The sequence below is a fragment of the Balaenoptera borealis genome (genome assembly GCF_965194805.1).
Source record: "Balaenoptera borealis genome assembly, chromosome: 12".
Lineage (NCBI taxonomy): Eukaryota > Metazoa > Chordata > Mammalia > Artiodactyla > Balaenopteridae > Balaenoptera > Balaenoptera borealis.
In genome coordinates this window covers 84,567,992-84,589,952 of record NC_138869.1, presented here as the reverse complement: position 1 = coordinate 84,589,952, position 21,961 = coordinate 84,567,992, and the positions used below count along the sequence as shown (strand labels likewise).

General features: G+C 41.1%; 1 protein-coding gene across 2 annotated transcripts; it reads right to left on the bottom strand.

Moving 5' to 3' along the window:
* Window positions 1–355: 355 nt before the first annotated feature.
* Window positions 356–21,857, bottom strand: FBXO9 (F-box protein 9). 2 transcript variants are annotated; one of them, XM_082346269.1, is made up of 13 exons: window positions 21,502–21,857; window positions 18,418–18,507; window positions 15,455–15,608; window positions 13,184–13,243; window positions 11,674–11,773; window positions 9,557–9,687; window positions 8,646–8,772; window positions 6,015–6,133; window positions 5,727–5,817; window positions 5,047–5,142; window positions 4,497–4,590; window positions 2,785–2,936; window positions 356–943 (listed from the first exon to the last, which is right to left on the bottom strand). In XM_082346269.1, the coding sequence occupies exons 1-13, from the start codon at window positions 21,502–21,504 to the stop codon at window positions 835–837; spliced, it is 1,326 nt and encodes a 441-aa protein (XP_082202395.1). In that variant the 5' UTR covers window positions 21,505–21,857; the 3' UTR covers window positions 356–834. The 2 variants fall into 2 exon arrangements, with proteins under 2 accessions (XP_082202395.1, XP_082202396.1); XM_082346270.1 differs by having other exon boundaries at window positions 8,646–8,760; window positions 21,502–21,855.
* Between the last annotated feature and the right edge of the window lie 104 nt (window positions 21,858–21,961).

Sequence of the window (21,961 nt, the reverse complement as noted above, 5' to 3'; positions counted from 1 at the left end):
TACTCATAGCGTTGTTGCCAGGGCAGTAACATTCAGTTCACTTGGTGGCTGGCTCTCTCCCAACTTTAGCTCTGGAGAGAGTTAGGCCTGGGCTTATATGATCCGCTCCTGCTCTTTTAGGAACAAAGACGATTGGCCGAGCTTGTTGAAGAGTTCTGGTCCCGAGGGAGTCACCCTTTCTCACCTAATGTCACGTATCTGTAGGGGGCCTGGGTTGGGTCAGAGTACAGACACTATAGTCTGTGGCTGTGTATGAAGACCAAGACGAAAGAGGCGCTCATTCATTCGTAAGCTTTCACTGGCTACCTCAGGATTGTTTATCATTCTGACATTTTAAAAAGGCTGTCCAAATATATTTTCTTGAAAGAAACATTTATTTATGATCTTTATTGGTCAAAGTTTCAAACAAATCCAGAAGAGGTGTTCACATTTTGAGCCTTTAGTGAAAGACACTATGTCACGCGTGAAATAAATGCTGATCCCGTGGGGTGCTCCCCTGATGCACTTAAATACTGGGCTGATCAGTCAGAAGATGACCTATGTGACAGAACCTGCTCAGAAATCTGCTTGAAAAAGGGCGTGATTTAAATCTCATGTGGTTTTTCACAACATAAATGTACTGTAACTTATAATAATTCCAAAACAAACTCCCCAAGAATCAACTCTCTCTTTACATAAAAAAAATAATCAATTTATACTCTTCTTGAAAGAACTCCAACAATGTAAAATAAGTTCCAATTCCATATATATATAATATATGTACATTTATAACTTAGGTGCTCTGTTTCTCTATATACTTTTATTCATGCATCGTGGCAGGGGCGGACGTGAGGGCTACAGGGGCCTCTCGGAGAAGGCAGTGTAGCTCCTCACCCTGGCAAACAGCAGGGGTGTGTACATCTTGTCGATCTCGAAAGCTGTGACCGCAGTCTCTCCAGTTGATCTGGAGAGAAAGCACAGAATCACTCGTTACCAGGAGATTATCAACTCATTTGAAATCCTTGCCTATTTGGGGGGGGGGGGGGGAGGAGCTTATTTTAGGCTTTAGCCTTTTTAAAATTTAATTCATCTCAGTCAATTCTAAATAATATAGTGTATTACAGAAAATTTGAAAAATTTAGAAAAATGTAAAGAAACATCACTCATCATCCCATCACCCAGATACGGACTCATGAAGCATTTCTTCCAGGCACTTCAACCTTGCTATCAAACTTTACTGCTGAGATCATACTCTACTTGTCATCCTGCTTTTTTAAACATTATGACATAAGCATTTCCTCACGTCATTAAATACTCTTCAGAAGCCATTTTTGTGGTTGCATAATATTTCACTGTCTGCTTATACCACATTTACTTAATTCTCCTTTTGTTGGAGATGTAGGCTGTTTCAATATTTGGCAATTAAAAATGATGCTGTGATATTTTTGAATATGAGCAAAACAAAACAGATCCCTAAGAGCAGAATTTCTAAGTCAAAGGCTATAGACTTTGTAAAGCTCTTGTTAAAATGTATTTTAGAAAGAATTATAATCCTAGAAGAGAATTTAATGAGTTCACATTTGCATGATCAACAGCATAATTTCAGGTTGGAGGGGAAGCAGGTGACGAGTTATATTACCACAGCTTTTAATTTTCTCCTAAAAACAAAAAAGGAGAAATAAACAAAAACATAAAATTCAAGTGACTTTATAGATATTATTATAAGGAAGTCAACGTGATCATTAGCAGTTACAAATGACGTCACTTTTTTCTCTTAAGATGTGATGCTTTTCATTTGCTTGGTCCTACTTCTGGGTTTGGTTTCTTTCTTTGAAAAGAAAAAAAGAAAAGATTCCACTTTACAAATTACTCAGAGAAGCAAAAAGAAGATAGTATAGGACCAGTAGGTAAGAATGAGAAGAGAGAAAAATGCTCTTTCTCAGCTGTCAGGACCTCCCAGATGAGTGGGAAGAGTTATTCATAAGATGGAAATGTGACAGAGGAAGTTTTCAACAACGTGGTCGAGGCTGTGAAGGAGGCTAATGGAAGCTGACCTCACAACCTGCCTCTCAGAATTCTGATTTCGACTGGCATGGAGACCCTCGGGCACACACCGGTGTTCTTTCAAACCTAACAACAGCTAACATCTGTATCCACACGAACTGACATTTCACTTTCCTAATTCCTTTTTTTTAACTTTACTCATTTCTGCACTGTTCCTTTCTCACACATTCTCATCTGTTCATTAATTATTTCATACAAGTAAATCCTAACTCATAGGACAAAGAGCTTTAAATAGGAACCACTAATAGATTTGGCTTTGGAACACATGAAATCTTTTCAGCAGACTTACTTTCCTAACTACAACTTATTTTAAATCTGGGTATAATCCCTGGGGATAAACCAAATGGAAATAAGGTGAAAAATGATAAGACTGAAACATGGGAGAAGAAAAAAGGTCTGGTGCTTTACAACTGCCTTGAGTAAGCCAATGAATGAAGTCACGCACGGCCAGCTTAGTGACCAGGCACCATCCACGCACGGAAGCTGCTCTCAACCCCACAGGGTAGGGGCCCCCTCGCATTACCATGGGCCATGGGCAGGAGCTCTGAATGCTCCACTTCCTGGTCCACTGTCAGTTTTTTTCCAGTTGGCCGTTTCCTTGGTTTGCGGGATTATTATGCTGTGGTTTTGCTTTGTAATCGAACGTTAACTCTGAGGAATCAAACCCTATCTGAGTCCCTCAGCTGAACAGGAAGGACACATCTAGTCTGTAACCCTGGGATTTTTACTGCATTCGCCTACTTGTAAGTAATATGACAAGAATGATGTATCCAGATGAGTTTGTTGAACCTCTGGTGGCCACTGGAACACAGCTGAAGCCCCACGTGAAAATTCTGATCGGCTTCTTGTACAGGGACACGGCGAAAATATCTGTATTTATAGTCAAGTGGTTTCTGTAAAAGAAGAGGTGCATGAGCAACAGTGAGGCCTCACTTCACTGACACAGAGACAGAGAGACGGATGGTGCTACATCTATATGTAAATACCTCAGAAACATGTTAAGGTACATACTATCTGCACAGAGTAAACAGCTCTTTTGGTTATCAACTGAGAATGTGTGTGAGTGCCTGGAAATACGTGAAGGACCCTAAACGCAGAAGGCTCTTCCCTCCGTCATCACCATCTCAGTCAGTCGTCACAACAACCCCAGGGGTGACGTGCGACCGCATCGTTGCCGTGTGATGGCCGACAGGATGAGGACCCAGGGCGGGCAGCCCAGGGCCAGTGTCAGAGATGCGAACTAAAGCTCCTGTCTCCCATCTCTAAGCCTAGTATTTCCTTCTACTCGAAAACACTTGGGAATGTTTAAAGAGGGAAAGTGATAAACTGGTGAAGGCTGCAGAAAAAGCACTGAGTATAACTGATCCTTTGCGTTAACAGTAAAATAGTCAACGGAGAAATAGATGTGACAAGGTTCACTGGAATCACACTTCTGTAAGTGTGAAGCCACTACGCACGGCTTCACTGAGTCATATTCTGCAGAGAAAACTGGTCGTCAGCATGGGAGTCCCTAAACTCTCTTATTAGATAAAATCTAAACAACTAGGGCCTCACGACTCCCCAGCTCTGGCCTCAGGAAACTCACGGCCAAGGTCACAGTGATAGCAAGCAACTCTGCCCCTCAGACTGTTGCCCCCGATTCTGGGAGCCAGAGGGAGCCGGGGAAGCCACAGCCAAGGGCCACAGGACTCACAGATGAAACCCGCCCTAACTATTCCCATACATGGTGCTGGGGGTGGGAGGGATGGGGGGTGTTTAACACAAGAGAAACTTCATTCAAGAACTATATTAATTATCAAAGCACCAGGCAAGTATTTATTCTAACTACCTCACAACTGACTTCTTGAGTACACATTAGCGTTTTCAACCATGACTGAAAAAAGGCACATGGAGAAAAGTTGTGGAAAAAATTAGCCCCTTAATCTGTTAAGAGAATTTAAAATACTCTGGAATGTAATAATTCAGCCATCGTATTTGCTCGGCATTTTTTTTTTTTCCTTTTGCAAGAAAAGGAAGAAGGAAATTATCTCACTTCAGCTTATTTCCAGTACAAACTGGAATTCTAAAAATATCCTTGTGAAAGAATTATCTCTATGAGTCCGTTTAGGAAGAAAATCTCCTAGGATTCAAAATGAGAAAAGCAAAAAACATAGTCATATATAACTGTACTAGTTATTTCACAGGAATAACTAATAGTTACTTTGGCTTTATGTTTTCATGCATAAAAAACCTGGACCAGAAAAGGAAACTTGGAGAAGAACAAATAAGTTGATCCAATAAAAAATAACCATATTATAGAAACCCTCCAGCTCTCCTCAGAGATATGCTGTAAGTCAACACCCATTTTGTATAAATTATGAAACAGTATTTTTTAACCTTTCTCATCAAGAATGCTTGAATGAGCAGGGTAAGGAAATTAAAAGAAAACTGCCAATTCCACCTTGCATACTCACTTCTTCTTTTTTCTTAGTTATCACAGCAAATACTTTCGTCTGATTGTCTATATCTTGTGACAAGCGATAATGACCCAGTAGAATTGCATCAGTTCTAAAAATTAAAAAAACCAACACTTTAAATCTATTAATCAGTAACGTGTATTTATTTAAGTAATCGAGAAAGTAATGGGTTAGTTAGAAGTGTTTATTCAACTTGTCTGAAGACAATCAGCTAGGATGTGAGTAAACCTAGTTTCCAAGTCCCCAGACCTACTGAGGGACATCACTGGGGAGAGGCCCAGGGATCAGTTGTTTTTTTTTTTTTTTTTTCCTTTTAGCCATGCTGCACACAGCTTGTGGGATCCTAGTTCCCCAACCAGGGATTGAACCTGGGCCCTCAGCAGTGAAACTGCCAAGTCCTAACCAATGGACTGCCAGGGAATTCCCGCGATTGGTATTTTTCACAAGTGCCCCAGAAGACTGCTTCTTTAATCCAGTATTGTGTTACATAATCTGCAAGTTACCACCTAAAATGTGGACAGGATAGAAAACTACAGAAAGACACTACCTGGTATTCCTGGTTCTTAAACGCGGAACAATGGACTGGGGCTCCTCAGGGGTGGTCAGCATCATCACGTGGCCATCTGGGAAGAACCTTATGTACCTGTGGAACAGGGAAAACACCAAAACACCACATGCAAATATAAAACACATCCTTATTTACTGGTACCGAAACCTATTTATTCATAGCTGTGAAACCAAAATGGAAATACCATGGACCAAAGAACTGGCGAAACATCACTGACACAAACATGACCTGTGAGGCCAACAGAAGAGAACCAAAGCATCTGTGTGTTTTTCCCTAAAGCACTAACTAATGTCAAACAAAAGTGAGGCCCAATGCTATTACAGAGCAGTTACCACAGCCTACTCGTTTCTCAGTGACACTAGTATCTGGTGAACAATAAGCCTGAATAACAGCACAAGCTATCTGACAAGGCAGAAGACAAGGAGGAGCTCTAAAATTACTTTATAGTAATTCTTAGGTTTAGAGGCCAGGAGGAATTAACTGATTTATCTTAACCTACTGGTTCTTTGAGTGCAGTTCCTGTTATAACACTGGATGAAAATACCGAGGGCCATTTTGTGGATAAATGCAAAAGCCACAAAGAACAGATGCCCAATAACTAACGAACCAATACTTGGAGAGAGAGAATTTTTCACTCACTCAGTTTACTACAGTTGTACCTGTAATATTCCACTTGGTGCCAGGCTCTATAGAAACCATCAAGAGACTGTTCCCCTTGACGAATATATGTGGTTTTACTGATATACACTCCTATAAAAAGAAACAGGTTTTTTAAAAAGAACATAATAAAAAACTTTTACAACCATGTAACATGTTTCCAGCTTTGTTTTTATTGTGGTTTCCTTTAAATATACTTATAGTACTCAGCTCTGTTACAGAAAATAAAGACTGTGTATTTCTCAAAATCAGCACAACAGGTCACCATTGCTCTAAAGGGTTCAACTTACCATCAAACCGAACACGTGGCCTTTCTAAAAACATCTCTCTCCAGGATGTATATGCAACAAGTTTAATACAGCTTCTGCCCCAAACTTTCAAGCAGGCCAAACGCCATATTTCAGGGTCTCTAGGTAATAAAAGCACAACATCAATACATATAACAGGTGAGTCCCTATCCGCACTCAGACACGAGAAGCATTCCTGCCACCAGCCATCTTCTATTCGGCAATATTGGTTGAGTGCCGGCCAGGCACTGACTGTCCTGGGCACTGGGGATAGACTGATGGACAGGGCAAAGGCTCTGCTCTTTTACAGGGAAAGCAAACAAAAAAGAAGAAAACGAGAGAAAAGTTTTAGGTAGTGTGCTCAGTACGAAAAGAAACAAAGCAGAGTAAAAGGACAAGGGCGATGGTGGTGAGGAAACAGAGCCTATTTTTTTCTGGGCAGGTGTCTACGGTGACGAGGAAGGGTATCCTGGCAGAAGCCACAGCATGCAAGGCCCAAGGGCTGGAGTGTGGCCAGCGCGTTCAACAAGGAGCAAGCAGGATCACGTGGCTGCAGCAAAGTGACTGGGTGAAGTGCAGACTACGTGCGTGGAGAGGCGGTCAGGGGCAGGTGGCGTAGTGGTCTACAGGCGGGAGTGGCCCTTTGAGTGAAGTGAAGGCCACTGGAGGGTTCTGAGCATGACTGATGCTTTTAAAAGATGACTCTGGTGGTCTACGGAGAATGTGCTCCCGGTGTGTAAGAGCGGAAGCCCAGAGACCACACAGGATGCCAATGCCATAATCCAGACCAGGCCTAATGGTGGCTGAGCCAGAATGGTACTTGGAGAAACAGTGAAACGGTCAGACTGGAGATCAGTTTTGAAGAGAGCACCAACCCTAACCCTAACAAGACTTTGTCATGGGATTACTGCAAAAAGCGAAGCAACTGACATGGTTCTAATACGACTCAATAATTTTAACGCCATCTTTAACTGAAAACATTCAGTTTTAAAGATGTAGGAATTACTTATATTGAAGCCAGACTGCAAAAAGAGATAAACCCCCCAAATTTACATTGCAACGTATTTAAGTTTTTTTCTTTTAACGAATACTTTTATAACCAAGTTTTATCCTACCCCTGAAAATTTATTTTCTTAATTCCCTTTTTGTTTTCTCATGTGTAATTAAAAGAAAAGTTAATGGAATAACAGTGCTAGAGACCCCAATTTCAAAAGGCTGGGTCAATCCACTAGGTGCTTGATAGGTACTTGTTAAACAGGAATGCACACAGAATCACCAAAAAAACCCCAAAGGCTTTAAAGTAATTCAAATGTTTTACCCAAAACACAAGATTCCAAATGAAATCAGGTTATTTAAAAACAATGCATCTGAATTTTAAGAACTACATAAAGTTATAAAAAAGTTCTAGATGCTAAGGGTAAAGTATTTATTTTTACATAAGACATTCATAAAGGATTACCTGTCCTAAATAAAGTTACACTAAACTATGATTATTCTTCACATAACCAGATTTTAAAAGTATAACTCTTTTCCCAATTTTACTGAAAAATATTTGACACACATCACTGTAAAAATGTAAGGTGTACAGCACAATGGTCTGATTTACATCTATTGTGAAATAAACCACAATAGGTTTAGTGAACATCCATCATCTCATACAGATACAATAAAAAGAAAAGGTCTCCTGCGATGAGAACTCCTAGGGTCTACTCTCTTAACAACTCTCTATCGTATGGCGATGGTAACCATAGTCATCATGTTGTACATTACATCCCTAGTACTTATTTGTACCTTTTGACCACCTTCCTCCCTCCCCCACCTCTGGTAACCACAAGTCTATTCTCCTTTTCTATGTAGACGCCACATGTAAGTAAGATCATACAGCATTTGTCTTTCTCTTATTTCACCTAACATAATGGCTTTAGAGTCCATCCATGTTGTCACAAATGGTAGGATTTCTGCATTTTTCATGGCTCAATAATATTCCATTGTTTATATATACCACATGTTCTTTATCCATTCATCTATCCACAGACACTTAGGTTGCTTCCATGTCTTGGCTATTGTAAATAATGCTTCTATGAACATGGGGTGCAGATATGTTTCAGAGTTAGTGTTTTTGTTTCCTTTGGATATATATTCAGAAGTGGAACTGCTGGATCATATGGTAGATCTATTTTTAATTTTTTGAAGAACCTCCATATTGTTTTCCATAGTAGCTATACCAATTCATAATCCCACCAACAGTGCGAAAGGGTTCCCTTTCTCTACATCCACATTTACCTTGTCTTTTTGATGATGGCCATTCAAACAGGCAAGAGCTAATATCTCACTGTGGTTTTGATTTGCATTTCCCTAATGACTAATGATGCTGAGCAACTTTTCATGTACCTGTTGGCCATTTGTATATCTTCTTTGGGAAAACATCTATTCAGGTCCTTTGCCCATTTTTTAATTAGATTTGGGGTTTTATGCAATTCAGTTGTATGAGTTCTTTATACATTTTGGATATCAACCTCCTATCAGATATATGGTTTGCAAATATTTTTTCCCAGTCCATTGGTTGTCTTTTCACTTTGTTGATATGTTTTTCACCACTGCCAGAGTTGCTTAAAAAAAAAAAACAGTAAGTACCTGGCACAGATATAGAATCCTCTGCACACCTGTGACAACTGCTCTAACGATCTGAGGTCCAGGTCGCTCGATACCACCCATCGGAAGATGTACATCAGGACCTCCATTGGCAGCGCTGCAAAGGAAACTATCCTCTCAGTGATTCTCCTTCCTATACATCACTCTGCTGTCACGTTCTCCATGCAGATATCTTTATGTATTCCTTAAATTTTATAAACCGCACCTTCAGTACTGCTCAGAGCTACAGCACAAGTATATTTAACTACCCAGAAGTAATAATGGTTCCTAACATCAAGACACAAAATATCTTTGTTTTTTCAGTACTGAACAGATCCGAATGTATTTTTATGAAGTACCCCTTTCCCTTGGAAGATCATTTCATCATCAAGATACACAAAAATAGATATGTTAGAAAAATAGTCTAGTATGTATGCGTGCGTATGCACTTGTTAACATTAAAAAATTATTTCCATCTCCTTGGAAATTTTCAATTGTCCTCCTCTGGGAAGTCCCATAGCTAATTAAACAACATTTAACATATGAAAAGAAAAAAAACCCATCAATTTGTGAACATTCAGCCCATCCATCTCAGGACTACCGCCCAACTCGGCTGAAGTGCCTGATGATGCCAGCGTTCCCCCAGTTCTCTGAGGGCCGCCCCAACTCACACATGCACCTCGCAGAGCATCACTGGAAAAAGAACGGCACCCTTTAACGACTGTGCTACAAACTCCACTGTACTTCGGATCTTGAAGAGCTTATCAGTATGCACAAATTAATTACAATCAGATCGCCCACCATACTTCGAACTAGAGCAACTGTCTGACAAGCTATCTGACCTTGTAAGTTTGGAAAACGTAAATCTAAGGTAAAGTAGTTCTCACTGAGTTATAACAACCATGAAGTCACACCTGATATGTGAGTCTGACTGCTCTCAAGTTCGGGCTGACACAGTTTGAGCACAGACTCCGGAAACGTGAGCTGCTGCTGGAAGCAGGACAGGAGGTCTGCCATCTTGCTGTCATCATCAGTATCTTCGATGCTGAGAAAAGAAGGGAGGTGAGTGAACGCAGTGCCACCGCTTAGAAAATGATTTTCCACAGTACTTTCAAAATCTGCTTTAGAAAAAGTCAACTAAAAGCAAACTTCTTACTACTTCTTTTTTTTTTTTATATGATAAATGGTTACCCTGCCTTGCAAAGGAGTACCATACCAACTTTTTGAAGAAAAAAGCTTCAGCAATTTTAATTCCCACAGAGAAAGAATTAGAATTTTTGGATACAGGTGGTGAGATTTAATTAATTAGTTTTATGGTAAATAGAGATTTCATGAATTAGTAAAAAGATACTTTCAAATGATTTTTTAAAATCTTACGTAAATATATCCTTTTAAGTGACCATAATCCATTGTAACTGGATAAAAATAAAATATACAAATGTTATCTGAGGTGCTTACTTACCAAGGGTTTTCTAACGTATGTGCCTTATCACCCTACCTTTAGAGAGGAAAATATGTAATTTTAAAAAGCAGGGTCCACAAATAATTTATCAGTATAAACAAATACATAGGGTTCTAGAAAAATATATAGCTTTCCATTTTCGCTAACAGTAACCTTAAAAATGATCAGACTTACAAAAAGGTTGGATGAGGATGAAGTTAGAAAACCAGGATGGGCTTATTATAAGACAACAAAGGGCACATGCGGCTGAGGCTAGTCGGACTGCAGGGCTGTGCTACCAGCTTTTTACAGAAGGCAAAAAAAACAGCAGAGGCTTTTAGGGCCTGTTAAGTCTGATAAGAAAATAAACCGTACCCTTAAAGAACTTTCATAGCATCTGGGTTAGTGTAACAGGACGGGAGAGAAAGAAATGTTTCTTTAACGTTTTAATACAACCTTTCTTAACAGCACTTGGCGTCTATTTATACAACTGGCTAAGAGCTGGGTCTAAAGAACTCTACCCAAATTTAAAGAAGGTTTAGAAAAAGCCCAAATGAGTCCTTTTGAGTATGAACTACCTCACATTATTATATATCTAATTTAGTGAACAATATTATCAGCCCCAAACAGACAATAAATGCTGACTTCATCAGGATTTTTTTAATATGGCTTAGCCAAAGCTTAAGTGTTAATACTATAAGCAGTTAAACAGCACTGGCAATCAACGTTGTTATCGATAAAGGTAACCTCTTAATTGTTTCATGGCAGAAGTAATATAATATCTCATCACCAAAATTCTATTTTTCTATGTACCGCTCATTTTAAACCTGACATCCTCTTGTGGGGACAGACTCCCTTCGCTTTGGGAGAGAGAAGGGTTAAGCCAATACAATTTTATAACTGTTTTACACACAGCTTCAAAAGTATTGGCTTAAAAATATGTTCTCCTGGTCTCTGTCCATATAAACAGTCAGTGCTACACCACGCCCGTGATGCCAATGGCATCTGTGCTACGACGATGAAACACGGTTTCTCTTAGGAGCGCTTATGTCCGGCCCCCGTGTTTTTAAACAAATGTTACAGTCTTAACAGTATTCCATCTACAACAAAGTCTCCTTAGAGTCCAGCATTTTCCTAATAAAAAGTCTTTTAAAAGATGTATCGTTTCAAACGGATACAAAAGGAGAAAGACTAGCGTAATAAAACACTATGTACCCAATTTCAACCATTAACATTTTTCAGGCTTGTCCTGATCATGTTTTACTAGTTTTGACTTTATAGGTTTCAGAAGGTTGAAATGTGTCCTTTAATTTACTTTCAGTAATCATCGCTTTTATTAAAAAAAAAAAACCTCTTTCATCACCTAATTTTTGTTACATCTGTTTAAAATATGCATTTCTATATTTTACTCTTAAAATTTCCCTAATTAAAAAATTTCTACAACTTTATAAACAAGTCTTTATACTAAAGACTATATAACAACAGAATTAGCACCGTCTTCTTATCATTATCATGTTAAGAGTCAACAGGGCAAAGACGCTTAACTTTAACAAACTCTATATATTACTGTCTATCAAATTATGTACGCACTAGCTGTTTCCAACGCCATCACCATCTGGAGACCGGGTATAAGTAATCTTGAACTCTATATCAGGTACAAGTTGCATAGCCCTACGATAAAACTTGATGGCTAAAAGAAAAAATAAAGCTAAATTAGCTATGACCAAACATTTTTGTCATTTCCTTTGATTACCCTAACTGTGGTTTAATTCGGTAACTTTCTTTATAAACAGCCAAATTCCCTTTTTCTACATGCAACAGTAGCAGTGAGCAAACTTATTTCCAAACCCTACTAGTCAGAAATAATCTTTTTCTAAAGCTCTCACATTATAGAAACTTAAGATGTTGCATTTTACTCTTATCTTTTAGCCCATCTTTTCCCTCTGCCTCTCACATATTGTCAGAAATGATCTTATATGTGGCTGTCATTCTCTGTGCTTTGAAAATGCCACTGCTGCAGCCCCAACAAAAACACCTTTAAGCAAACTTCTTTCTAGGATGCAGAGTTGAGGAAAATCAAATGTTTCCTCCTGAGTAGAATAAGGAGAAGGGTTTTTTGGAATTTATTCTTCAAATCCAACTTCCTTTAGTCCAGCTGCCTCTTAAAACCTGTTTTTAAATAAATCTGCTGGCCAGGTGGTTTAGAGCTAGAACACTGAGCGGTCTGTCCCACAGAGACACAGCACAGAACCTGGGGCTGCAGAAGCCGACTAGTTCCTTCCCCACAGATGAAGTCCGTTCAGTTCAGTCCACTCTGCCATGTTCTGCTACTCTGGGTGAGTGACTGCAAACTACGTGGAGACAGGAATCTCACAGGCTAATAAAGACCGTGGCGGGATATCACCATTTGGGCCCTTTTCATATCCCAGAGTGAAAAAACCCCTAGAAGAAACTTGCAAATAAATGCGGTAATTTTGAAAATGTTATTTGGGGGGCATTTTCAAACCACTCAAGTGCTAGCATTTTTTTCCATGCCCCAATTAACAGCTTTTCTATCAGGAAATGAAAGGCTAATTACAAACCTAATCTGGTAAACAGCCCCACCACTTGGTTTACTTACACATTTCTACTGGCCTAATAAAAGAGACAATTAAGGCTGAAGAGTATTCCTTCTCTAAAATGTACATTAGAATTTAGAAAGCATGTACATGTTCCTTCATCTATCCTTTACAGTCTCCTCCTCTGAAATAACGTTCACCTATAAAAGGAGCATATCCTATTTTTTCAATAGCATATCCCGCTATTTTTCAATAAGCAACAGTATTTTTAAGACTTTAATAATGAAGAATAAATACTAAACCCTAAATGTAGAAAAAGGTTATTTTACTAATCCTACCAATATGATGATGTTTCTCAGCAATATTTTTTGGAAAGAGACAGGTTATATACAAATACAATTTTTATTTTTTAAAAATCAATTTCAAATATAGAGACTGATGTTCTGTATAAATATACTCTATTTTAAAAAAAATTGGTGAATAGCGAAGAGTTCTTATTCAAAACTGTCAAGACAAGATGATCCTGGGACCTGAGTTTTTACCTTCATAGAGAGCTCCATTTTGTTCTTCTTCTACTGCTTTTAGGAAGAGTTCTCGAGCCTATAAAAATAAACAGTGAAAAACAATTTCTGAAAATCTGTACTAAAACTGAGTGTGGGTGGTAGAAGGACAGCCTTTTCAACAAATGGTGCTACAACAGTTAGACATCCACAGGCAAAACAATGAATGTCAACCTCAACTTCACAGCTTACATAAAAAGTGACTCGAAAATGGATCAAGGACTTAAAAGTGAAACTTTAAAAACTTTTAGAAAAAAAAAGAAAGAAAATCTGGGAGACTTGGGCGAGGAGTTCTTATACTTGACACCAAAAGCACAGTCTATAAAAGGAAAAACTGATAAATTAAACCTCATCAAAACTAAAACTTTTGCTCTGTGAAATTCCCTGTTAAGAGGATGAAAAGACAAGCTACAAAGTGAAAGAATTTACAAGCCACATATTCAACAAAGGACTTGTATTTGGAATACATAAAGAACCCTCAAAACCCAACAGTAAAAACATGAGCAATCCAATCAGAAAAGACAAACAGGTATTTCACGGAGGGGCATATAAAGATGGGAAACAGCACATGGAAAGGTATTCAACATCATTAGCCATTAGGGAGATACAAATTAAAATCACAAGGAGGTATCACTACACACCTATCAGAATGGCTAAAATTTAAAAGTCATGACAACTCTAAATGGTGATGGGGATGTGGACACACTGGATCACTCATACACTGCTGGAGGGAACATAAAATGGTGCAGACGCTCTGGAAAACAGTTTGCAGTTTCTTTTAATCAAACATGCACTTACCGTACAACTTAGCAATTGCACTCTTAGGCCAGAGGGATGAAAACTCATGTTCATGCAAAAACCTGCATATGAATATTCATAGCAGTTCTAGTAATAATAGCCCCAAACTGGAAAAAACCCAAATGTCCCTCGACAGGTGAGTGGTCAAACAAAGTGGGGTACGTGAACACCATGCAACACGACAATGAGCGGTAAAAAGCAACAAACTACTGACACACACAACAACTGGGCTGGACCTCAAAGGAATTAAACAACACTTTTTGAACATCAAAATTATAGAAATGGAGGCCAGAGTAGGGGTTGCCAGTAGTTAGGAATGGCTGGGGAGGAGGTGGGGAAGAGAGCGTATAACTATCAAGGTAGCAAGAGGGAGCCTTGTGGTGACAAAACAGCTCTGTATCTTGATTGTGGTGGTGGTTACATGAAGCTACACGGCTAATTGCAGAGAACTATTTATACATATACACACAGTGAAGTGCTTGGAAACCTGAATAAGCTCTGTGGACCGTACCAAGGTCTACTTCCTAGAAGTCTAGCTATGGAAGATGTCACCGTCAAGGGAGGACGGGAAGGGTGCACAGGACTCCCCTGTGCTATGAATCTGTGATTATTTCAAAATTAAAATGAAACAAAACAAATATGGAAGTTTTTAGTGATTATTAAACGGCAAATTTTTGGAAGGAAAAACTTGGGTCTGATGGTATGAAGATGACAACCCCTGTGGAGTAACAGGATACAGTCAGCTCTCCACGTCCCTGCTCTCTGCATCCTCGGATTCAACCAACTGCAGATCAAAAATATTTGAAAAGAATTCCACAAAGTTCTGAAAAGCAAGACTTGAATTTGCTGCGCACTGGTAACTATTTACTCAGCATTTACACTGTACTTACAACTATTTACAGAGCATTTACACTGTACTAGGTATTATAAGTAATCTAGAGATGATTTAAAGTATACTGGAGGATGTGCGTGGTTATACGCAAATGCTGCACCATTTCATACAAGGAAGGTGAGCATCCACGGACACCGAGGGACAAATGTTGTGAAAACTGAAATGGTGGGCTGTGTGTACTTTGTGTGAACAAGCACACGGAAAGAGGTGAACCATTAGAAAGCATTCAAAATTTTCCAGGATAAGGAAGTAATTACTGCATCACTATAAATCTGTTCAACTCAAAATATAACAAAATATTGCATTATGACCTTTGGGAAGGTGTTAACATTTGAACCAATTTTTTCCCCCTTCGGGCTTCTGTTAACAGATTCAGAGGCATCTATCTTTTAGACCAGGTGAATCTCAGGGGTGTATATTACCAAAGAGTTCCGGCAAGACTGTATAACTGTAGGAAAGAAGGAGTAATGTATCATCCAAAGACCTACAAAAAGTGGTGAGGGATGGATACCCTGGCACACGTGTCACCATCTTTCCAGGTACAACGCCCATAACACTTAACTTTTCTTCTTTTGCCAGCTCCTGCTTTCCTCTGGTGTCCGCTGCTCTCAGTGAAGAGCCTCTCGTTGCTCTCCAAGGTCGAGATTCTAAATTGCTCGAGCCTCCACCTGGGGCAAGTTCAAACATCCACTGAGCTCGGAACCTCTGGAGTTGTGCCTGAGGGGAGAAGAATGTTTCAGGACCCACCAAGGAAGAGGAGCTCAACTCTGGAACAATCTGTCAATAGGTCCAACACCGGTGTCCACACATATACATATGCTAAGATGAGAAAACACTGTCTTTAAATTAATAAATTACTGAATACTACCATTAAATACCTGTTATCTTCCAAGATAATTTTTTGCTTAAGACTTTGAAGAGGGACTTCCCTGGTGGCGCAGTGGTTAAGAATCTGCCTGCCAATGCAGGGAACACAGGTTCGAGCCTTGGTCCGGGAAGATCCCACATGCCGTGGAGCAACTAAGCCCGTGTGCCACAACTACTGAGCCTGCGCTCTAGAGCCTGTGAGCCACAACTACTGAAGCCCACGTGCTGCAACTACTGAAGCCCGTGTGCCTAGAGCCCGTGCTCCGCAACAAAGAGAGGCCACCGCAATGAGAAGCCCGCGCACCGCAACGAAGAGTAGCCCCCGCTTGCCGCAACTAGAGAAAGCCCGCATGCAGCAACGAAGACCCAACGCAGCCAAAAATAAAATAAAAATAAAAATAAATAAATTTATAAAAAAAAAAAAAAAGACTTTGAAGAAATCGTGAAATTCTGCCTAAAATAAGATTCTCTATACAGGAGAAATCTAATGGTATGAGAAAATCAAATTTTAATTGGAATCGAAAATACAAGCCATCACTTAGGGACTGAACTTAGATGCTTTCAAACATTTCTTCCCTTGGAATACATCACCTCAAAATTCTGTATGTGAGCCCCAAGTCTTTTAATAACCTTTCTCTTTTTTTTTTTTTTTTTTAACTTTGGGTTTATATATATTTATTTATGGCTGTGTTGGGTCTTCGTTTCCGTGCGAGGGCTTTCTCTAGTTGCGGCAAGCGGGGGCCACTCCTCATCGCGGTGCGCGGGCCTCTCACTGTCGCGGCCTCTCCCGCTGCGGAGCACAGGCTCCAGACGCGCAGGCTCAGCAATTGTGGCTCACGGGCCCAGTTGCTCCGCGGCATGTGGGATCTTCCCAGACCGGGGCTCGAACCCGTGTCCCCTGCATTGGCAGGCAGATTCTCAACCATTGCGCCACCAGGGAAGCCCAACCTTTCTCTTTTTTAAAAGAAATTATTTTTTCTAATACATATCATTAAAAAGAATCTAAACATAGAAAAAGTGAAACCCCCTCTGTGGCGGGCCCTGCTGTGCTGCCCAGACCCCCCCATTAGGAACTGCTGGGAGTGCCACAGAAGAACAGCCCTCAGCCCTCGCCCTGCGGCAGGGCCTCAGGGAGACCACACCCCTTCCCAGGTGCTCCCCACCCAACCACTGATCAACAAGAGTGATCAAAGACCCTGCTCTGAAAGGTCATTCTTCCCCCGCTCTGAGGAAGTCCTCAGAACTTCCGCAGGATTAACTGAGCTGGTCCACCGAGACCGCAGAGCAGTCCAGCTCCCCCAACCCACTCCGGCTTTGCTCCCTGCCTCCCTGGCACAGGTGCTGACCCCAAGAGCACTGCTTAATAAACCTCTTACATCCACCTCGGAGTCTGCTTTCTGGGAACCCAACCTGGGATGCCCTTCCCCCAAAAGAAGGCCATTGGTAACTGGATTGTATATATTAGTGCTGGCTTTTTTTAAAAAAAGTACAGATTTAAAACATGAAAGCTTTTAATAATTTTTCTCTACATTCTTCACACTGCTTTGACTCCCACCTTCCTATTTCGAATGTAACACATATACCTCTGACTTAAACATGTGGGATCTTAGCTCCCCAACCAGGGATCGAACCCGAGCCCCCTGCATTGGAAGCGCGGAGTCTTAATAACCACTGGACCGCCAGGGAAGTCTTAGCAGCACTTTTAATGTCTACTAGATGGTGCACTCCAAAGGCACAAGTATTATAAAGATTAAAACGGCTGCAGAATATTTCACTGTATGGATGCATCATTACTTAACACAAGTGTTGGATATTTAGGTTGTACTCCATTTTTCCATATAAACAATGCTACAATAAACATTTTTGTATGTGTATATTTACTCACTTCCCCTATTATTTCCTTAGGATTAATTTCCTAGAAGTAGGATTGCTGGTTCAAAGGGAATGTGTGTTTTTCATTTTGATCCATATTGCTAATCTTCCCCCCAAAAAAGCTGTAGCAACTTATGCTTTCATGTATACTGCGTGAGTGTTCTCAGAGCCTGGACAGCAATAGGCTTTATTCGCTAATCTGATCTTTTTTTTTTTTTTTTTTAAATTCTTTGCTGATTTAATTTGTATTTTAAAAAAATTATTAGTGAGGCTGATTATCTCTTCTAATGTTTCATAAATATTTATATTAATTTTTTCCATTAGTTGTCCATTCCTATCATTCTATTCTATGTTCTTACTACTTTTATAAGGATGTTACATCTATATCAGAGATATTAATCCTCTTCCCCTAGACGGTAAATAGTTTTTCCAGTTAATTATTTCTATTGATTTAGGAGGTCTTTTGCCATATATAGGTTTTAAACTTTTAGGTGGTCAAATCTGTCAATCTTCTTCTTTAAGGTGATGGGTTTTAGTCATGCTTATGCCTTGGTTTGAACACTTTAAACCCACATATTGAATTACACAGCAGCAATTACTGATATTCCTTTTTACAGAAAAAGAAATCTACAACATAGGTATAACTGAAGTATTCCAAAAACCGGTATGAACATACAGCTACATTCAATGCAAATAAGAACCTATGAATCTTCATAATTATGACCAACTCCTCTTATGTATGGAAAGCAACAGAATAAGAACTAAATGCACAAATGAAGAAACATGCCTGCAAATCTGTCTCAGCAGGGCATTCGTTTTCATCATCATCTCCTGCCCTGACAGCGTCGTCGGGATGACAATCTTCCTCAGCTTCTGCCTGAGTGGGGGAAAGCAAACAATGCTCAGGAATAAGCAAACACGGTTTCCCTCGGTAACCTACACCTCCTATTCAGCTACCTGCCCAGTGAAACACAGAGCTGCCTCTCTCTAAGTATCTTCTTCACAGGTAAGTTAAATGATTCCAGTCAGAAAAATCTGATACTTCTATTTTTTAATACTGTAGAATAAACAACTTCACTGGGCTCCAGCTTAAAATGTTTTGGTAGGTGGTTAAAAAGAACAACTTTGCTTCAGAAAATAACAGTTGGTGGTACAGAGTTCAAATAGTTTTTGTTTCATGGATCTCTTAAGACCATATATAGTCCATATATGGTTGTCCTTTCTTTACACAAACTGGAATGTTATTAATGTGCAAATGACTTTAGTCTAATAATATTTTAAATGTACTAGAAAAGCTCATTCAAATCAAAGACATGTAAGAGTGAAGGTTTTTGTAAAGAAGCTCCTTCCATTTTATTTTTTTTTATAAATCCAGATTTTCATATATTGGATTGACTTAAAGTGGAATAAAGCTGGGCTGGAACTACTGTGCACGGCTTGGGACTTAATAGAAGCCTCAGGTCAGTTTCCTTCCATTTTATCCTTTTATTCTCCATAAATGTTTGCTAAATAAAACTGGATCCTATGTTCCAGTGAAAACGAAATGTTGCCTAGGTGCGGTCTATTACCTAACACACCTATTAGCAAATAAGACTTGCTCAACACTTCAAGTGTTCAGTCCTATAAAGAAATGTGGCAATCAGGGAAGTGACTTTGAAGGTTAGTTAGAAATAAAAATAATAAAACCTATTTAATTTCACTCATTCCAAACATGGTAAGTTTTACAATTGCCAATTTGGGTTGTAATTTGTTCCCAGGACTAAAATGTCTGTATTAACACCTATCTTTGAGCACCGCAACCAGATATCCTTGCACTACTTCACAGCACAACACAAACAAGCCTGGCTTCCTATCTTATCTCTGGCAACCAGACTTACAACAGAGGTGCCTGTAAGACGCAGAACTAGTTAGTACATGGTAAAGTGCTTGGCACCCTGGAAAGGCTAAATGAGTGAAGAAATAAATGAGAAAGGCTGAGCCTCGGATAATTTTCCAGAAAACTGGAAAATGTGAGCAGTAACGCACTGTCAAATACATTTTTTTAAGTCTCTTTAAGCTGAGAGCGTTTCCTACTCAGATCATCAGTAATGGGAAACTACACAATAAAAGGGTTTGACTTTACAGATCTAAGAAGTGTATTTCTCTCTCTTCTCAAATAAGGGTCTGCTTTATTACTATAAACTCTAAGGACAGCTAATGGAAGGGGACCTTGGTCCCTGGGGTATCTCAGTAATTCAGCCTCTACCTCTAGCCCAGCAGCCCCACCAAACTGACTTCAAGAGCTCCCCCTGCTCTCTCCAGCCCCGCGCTTTTGCACACGCTGCTTGCTCTCTGCATCTGGAATGCCTGCATCCTCTTCCTCCTCACTTGGCTACTGGTACTCATCCTTCAAGATTCAGCTCAGGGATTATCCCAGTAGGAAACAAATTCTGATCCTTTCACTTGTCTCTTTTGTTTTCCCATTACACTTGTGCTGCTGGTATCACAGCACTTAAGACTTGTATTGAGATTTCATCTCTTTCGCTAGAATTAGTGCATCGGCATCAAGATCTGAGGTCTGGCACTATGCCAGGCTGATAATAAGTGCTCAACAAAATGAATTAACAAATAAAATGCCATGAGGATATATAATGCGTATCTCAAGGATGAGGTAAGGAGACAGGAAGCCTATAATACAGACAGCATCTTTCTTCTCCCCTGAGCTGTGTTTACAGAGCTCTCATCCACTAAGACTTTGATTTTGACAGTATGATGACAATAACAAGAACCATCAAATTTGGGGTTTTACTATGCTCTTCAACTCAAATACCACTTGAAATAAGCAGGTCTTCGGCTGTCATCCAGAAATTTTCACTTTGTTTTTCATAACTGAGTTTGACCTAACATCACCTTTCACTATAGTAGCTCATGTGTTCATCCTTTTACTGTTTTACACATGGGACTAATGAAATACAGAAAGTTAAGTGCTTAATCCTGGTCAGAGAACTATTTCTGAAAGTTTAAAAGCATAGTCAATTAGTGTTTTTCTATTCACCAAATTGACTTCATAAAATAAGTTCATTCAACCATTCGTGTATTCAATAAACACTTGGGTGTCTACTATAAGCTAATGAGTTTGGTATCATTTCACTCTTGAATCACTCAACTTTAGCCAGAGATTAGTTTCTCGGATGGACAATTTATTTGAAGCCAAAGCAAAGCAGCATGGGTCAGAGACTACATATGCCAGCACGCACTAGCCCCATGGAATCTGCTTTGTCAATTTCTGGAGCTTTGCTCAGTTCCTCCATTTGGACCGCACTGACGCTGCTTGGGCCCTCACTGCCGCGTAATGAGACAAAACCCCTCCAACCCCAAGCCGCCAGGACCGCCAGCCAAAACCCTGCCCCAGGAACTGCCGCGTCCTGGAGCAGGTGCCTCCTAAACCCAGGACTCCTTAAGGGGTCAGAACGGCGGCTCCGTGGGCAGACTTTTGAGGGGGGGGGGCGGCGATCAACAAGTGTCTCCACTTGCCAAGGTTCCCTCCCGATTTCAGATGCTGCGACGGCTCACCTCAATCTACGCTCGCTTTTATTAAAGGGACGAGATTGGTTCAATGCCCTCAGCAGGCCGAGAGGCATTTTTCTCGGCCGTCCAGCAAACCCGCTCTGCTCACCTGGAGACCCAGCTGGGGGGCTCGGCAGGAAGGAACCCCGGGGAGCGGGCAGGCCTAGCACTGTCCGCCACCCTCAGGCCAGGGCCCCAGGATGGTGGTAGCCGTGCAGCCCCCAACCCTCGCACGTTTCCCCTCTCCACTTCCCCGGGTGCTCCCCGCAGGCCCGGGCCGTCCCGCCCGCCGCCCGCCGCCCGCCCGAGCTCCTCGGCGCTTTACCATGCCGGCGGGCCGGCCGGCTGCGGCCGAGGGGCTCTCGGCGCCCCCTCGGCACCGCCCCCGCAAGGAGGTGCCCCGGGAGTCCGGTGTCTACTCCTGCCGTCTGGTGCAGCGGGACTTAGTAGAGTTCTCGGTCGGAGAAGCGGACCAGGCAGCGGCAGTAACTGCGGGCCCGGCGTACGGCAGCCATTTTCGCAGGGCAGAGGGCCAGATCGCGGCGCGCTGGGGCGGCGGCCGGGGACTCGCTGAGCGCAGGGACGCCTGGGGCCCGCCGAAGCCGAGGACTATGCGCGCACCGGAGCGTCGACCCTGCTGGAGACCCCGGACGCCGCAGCGCAGATGCCCCCTGCCGCGGAAACCTGCGCCGGCGCAGCGAGCATGCGCAGTGCTGACCCGCCTCCGCCCGCGTGGGCCGCCCTGCTCCGCAGCCCGCGCACTTCACTGTGGAGGGCGAGGGGCA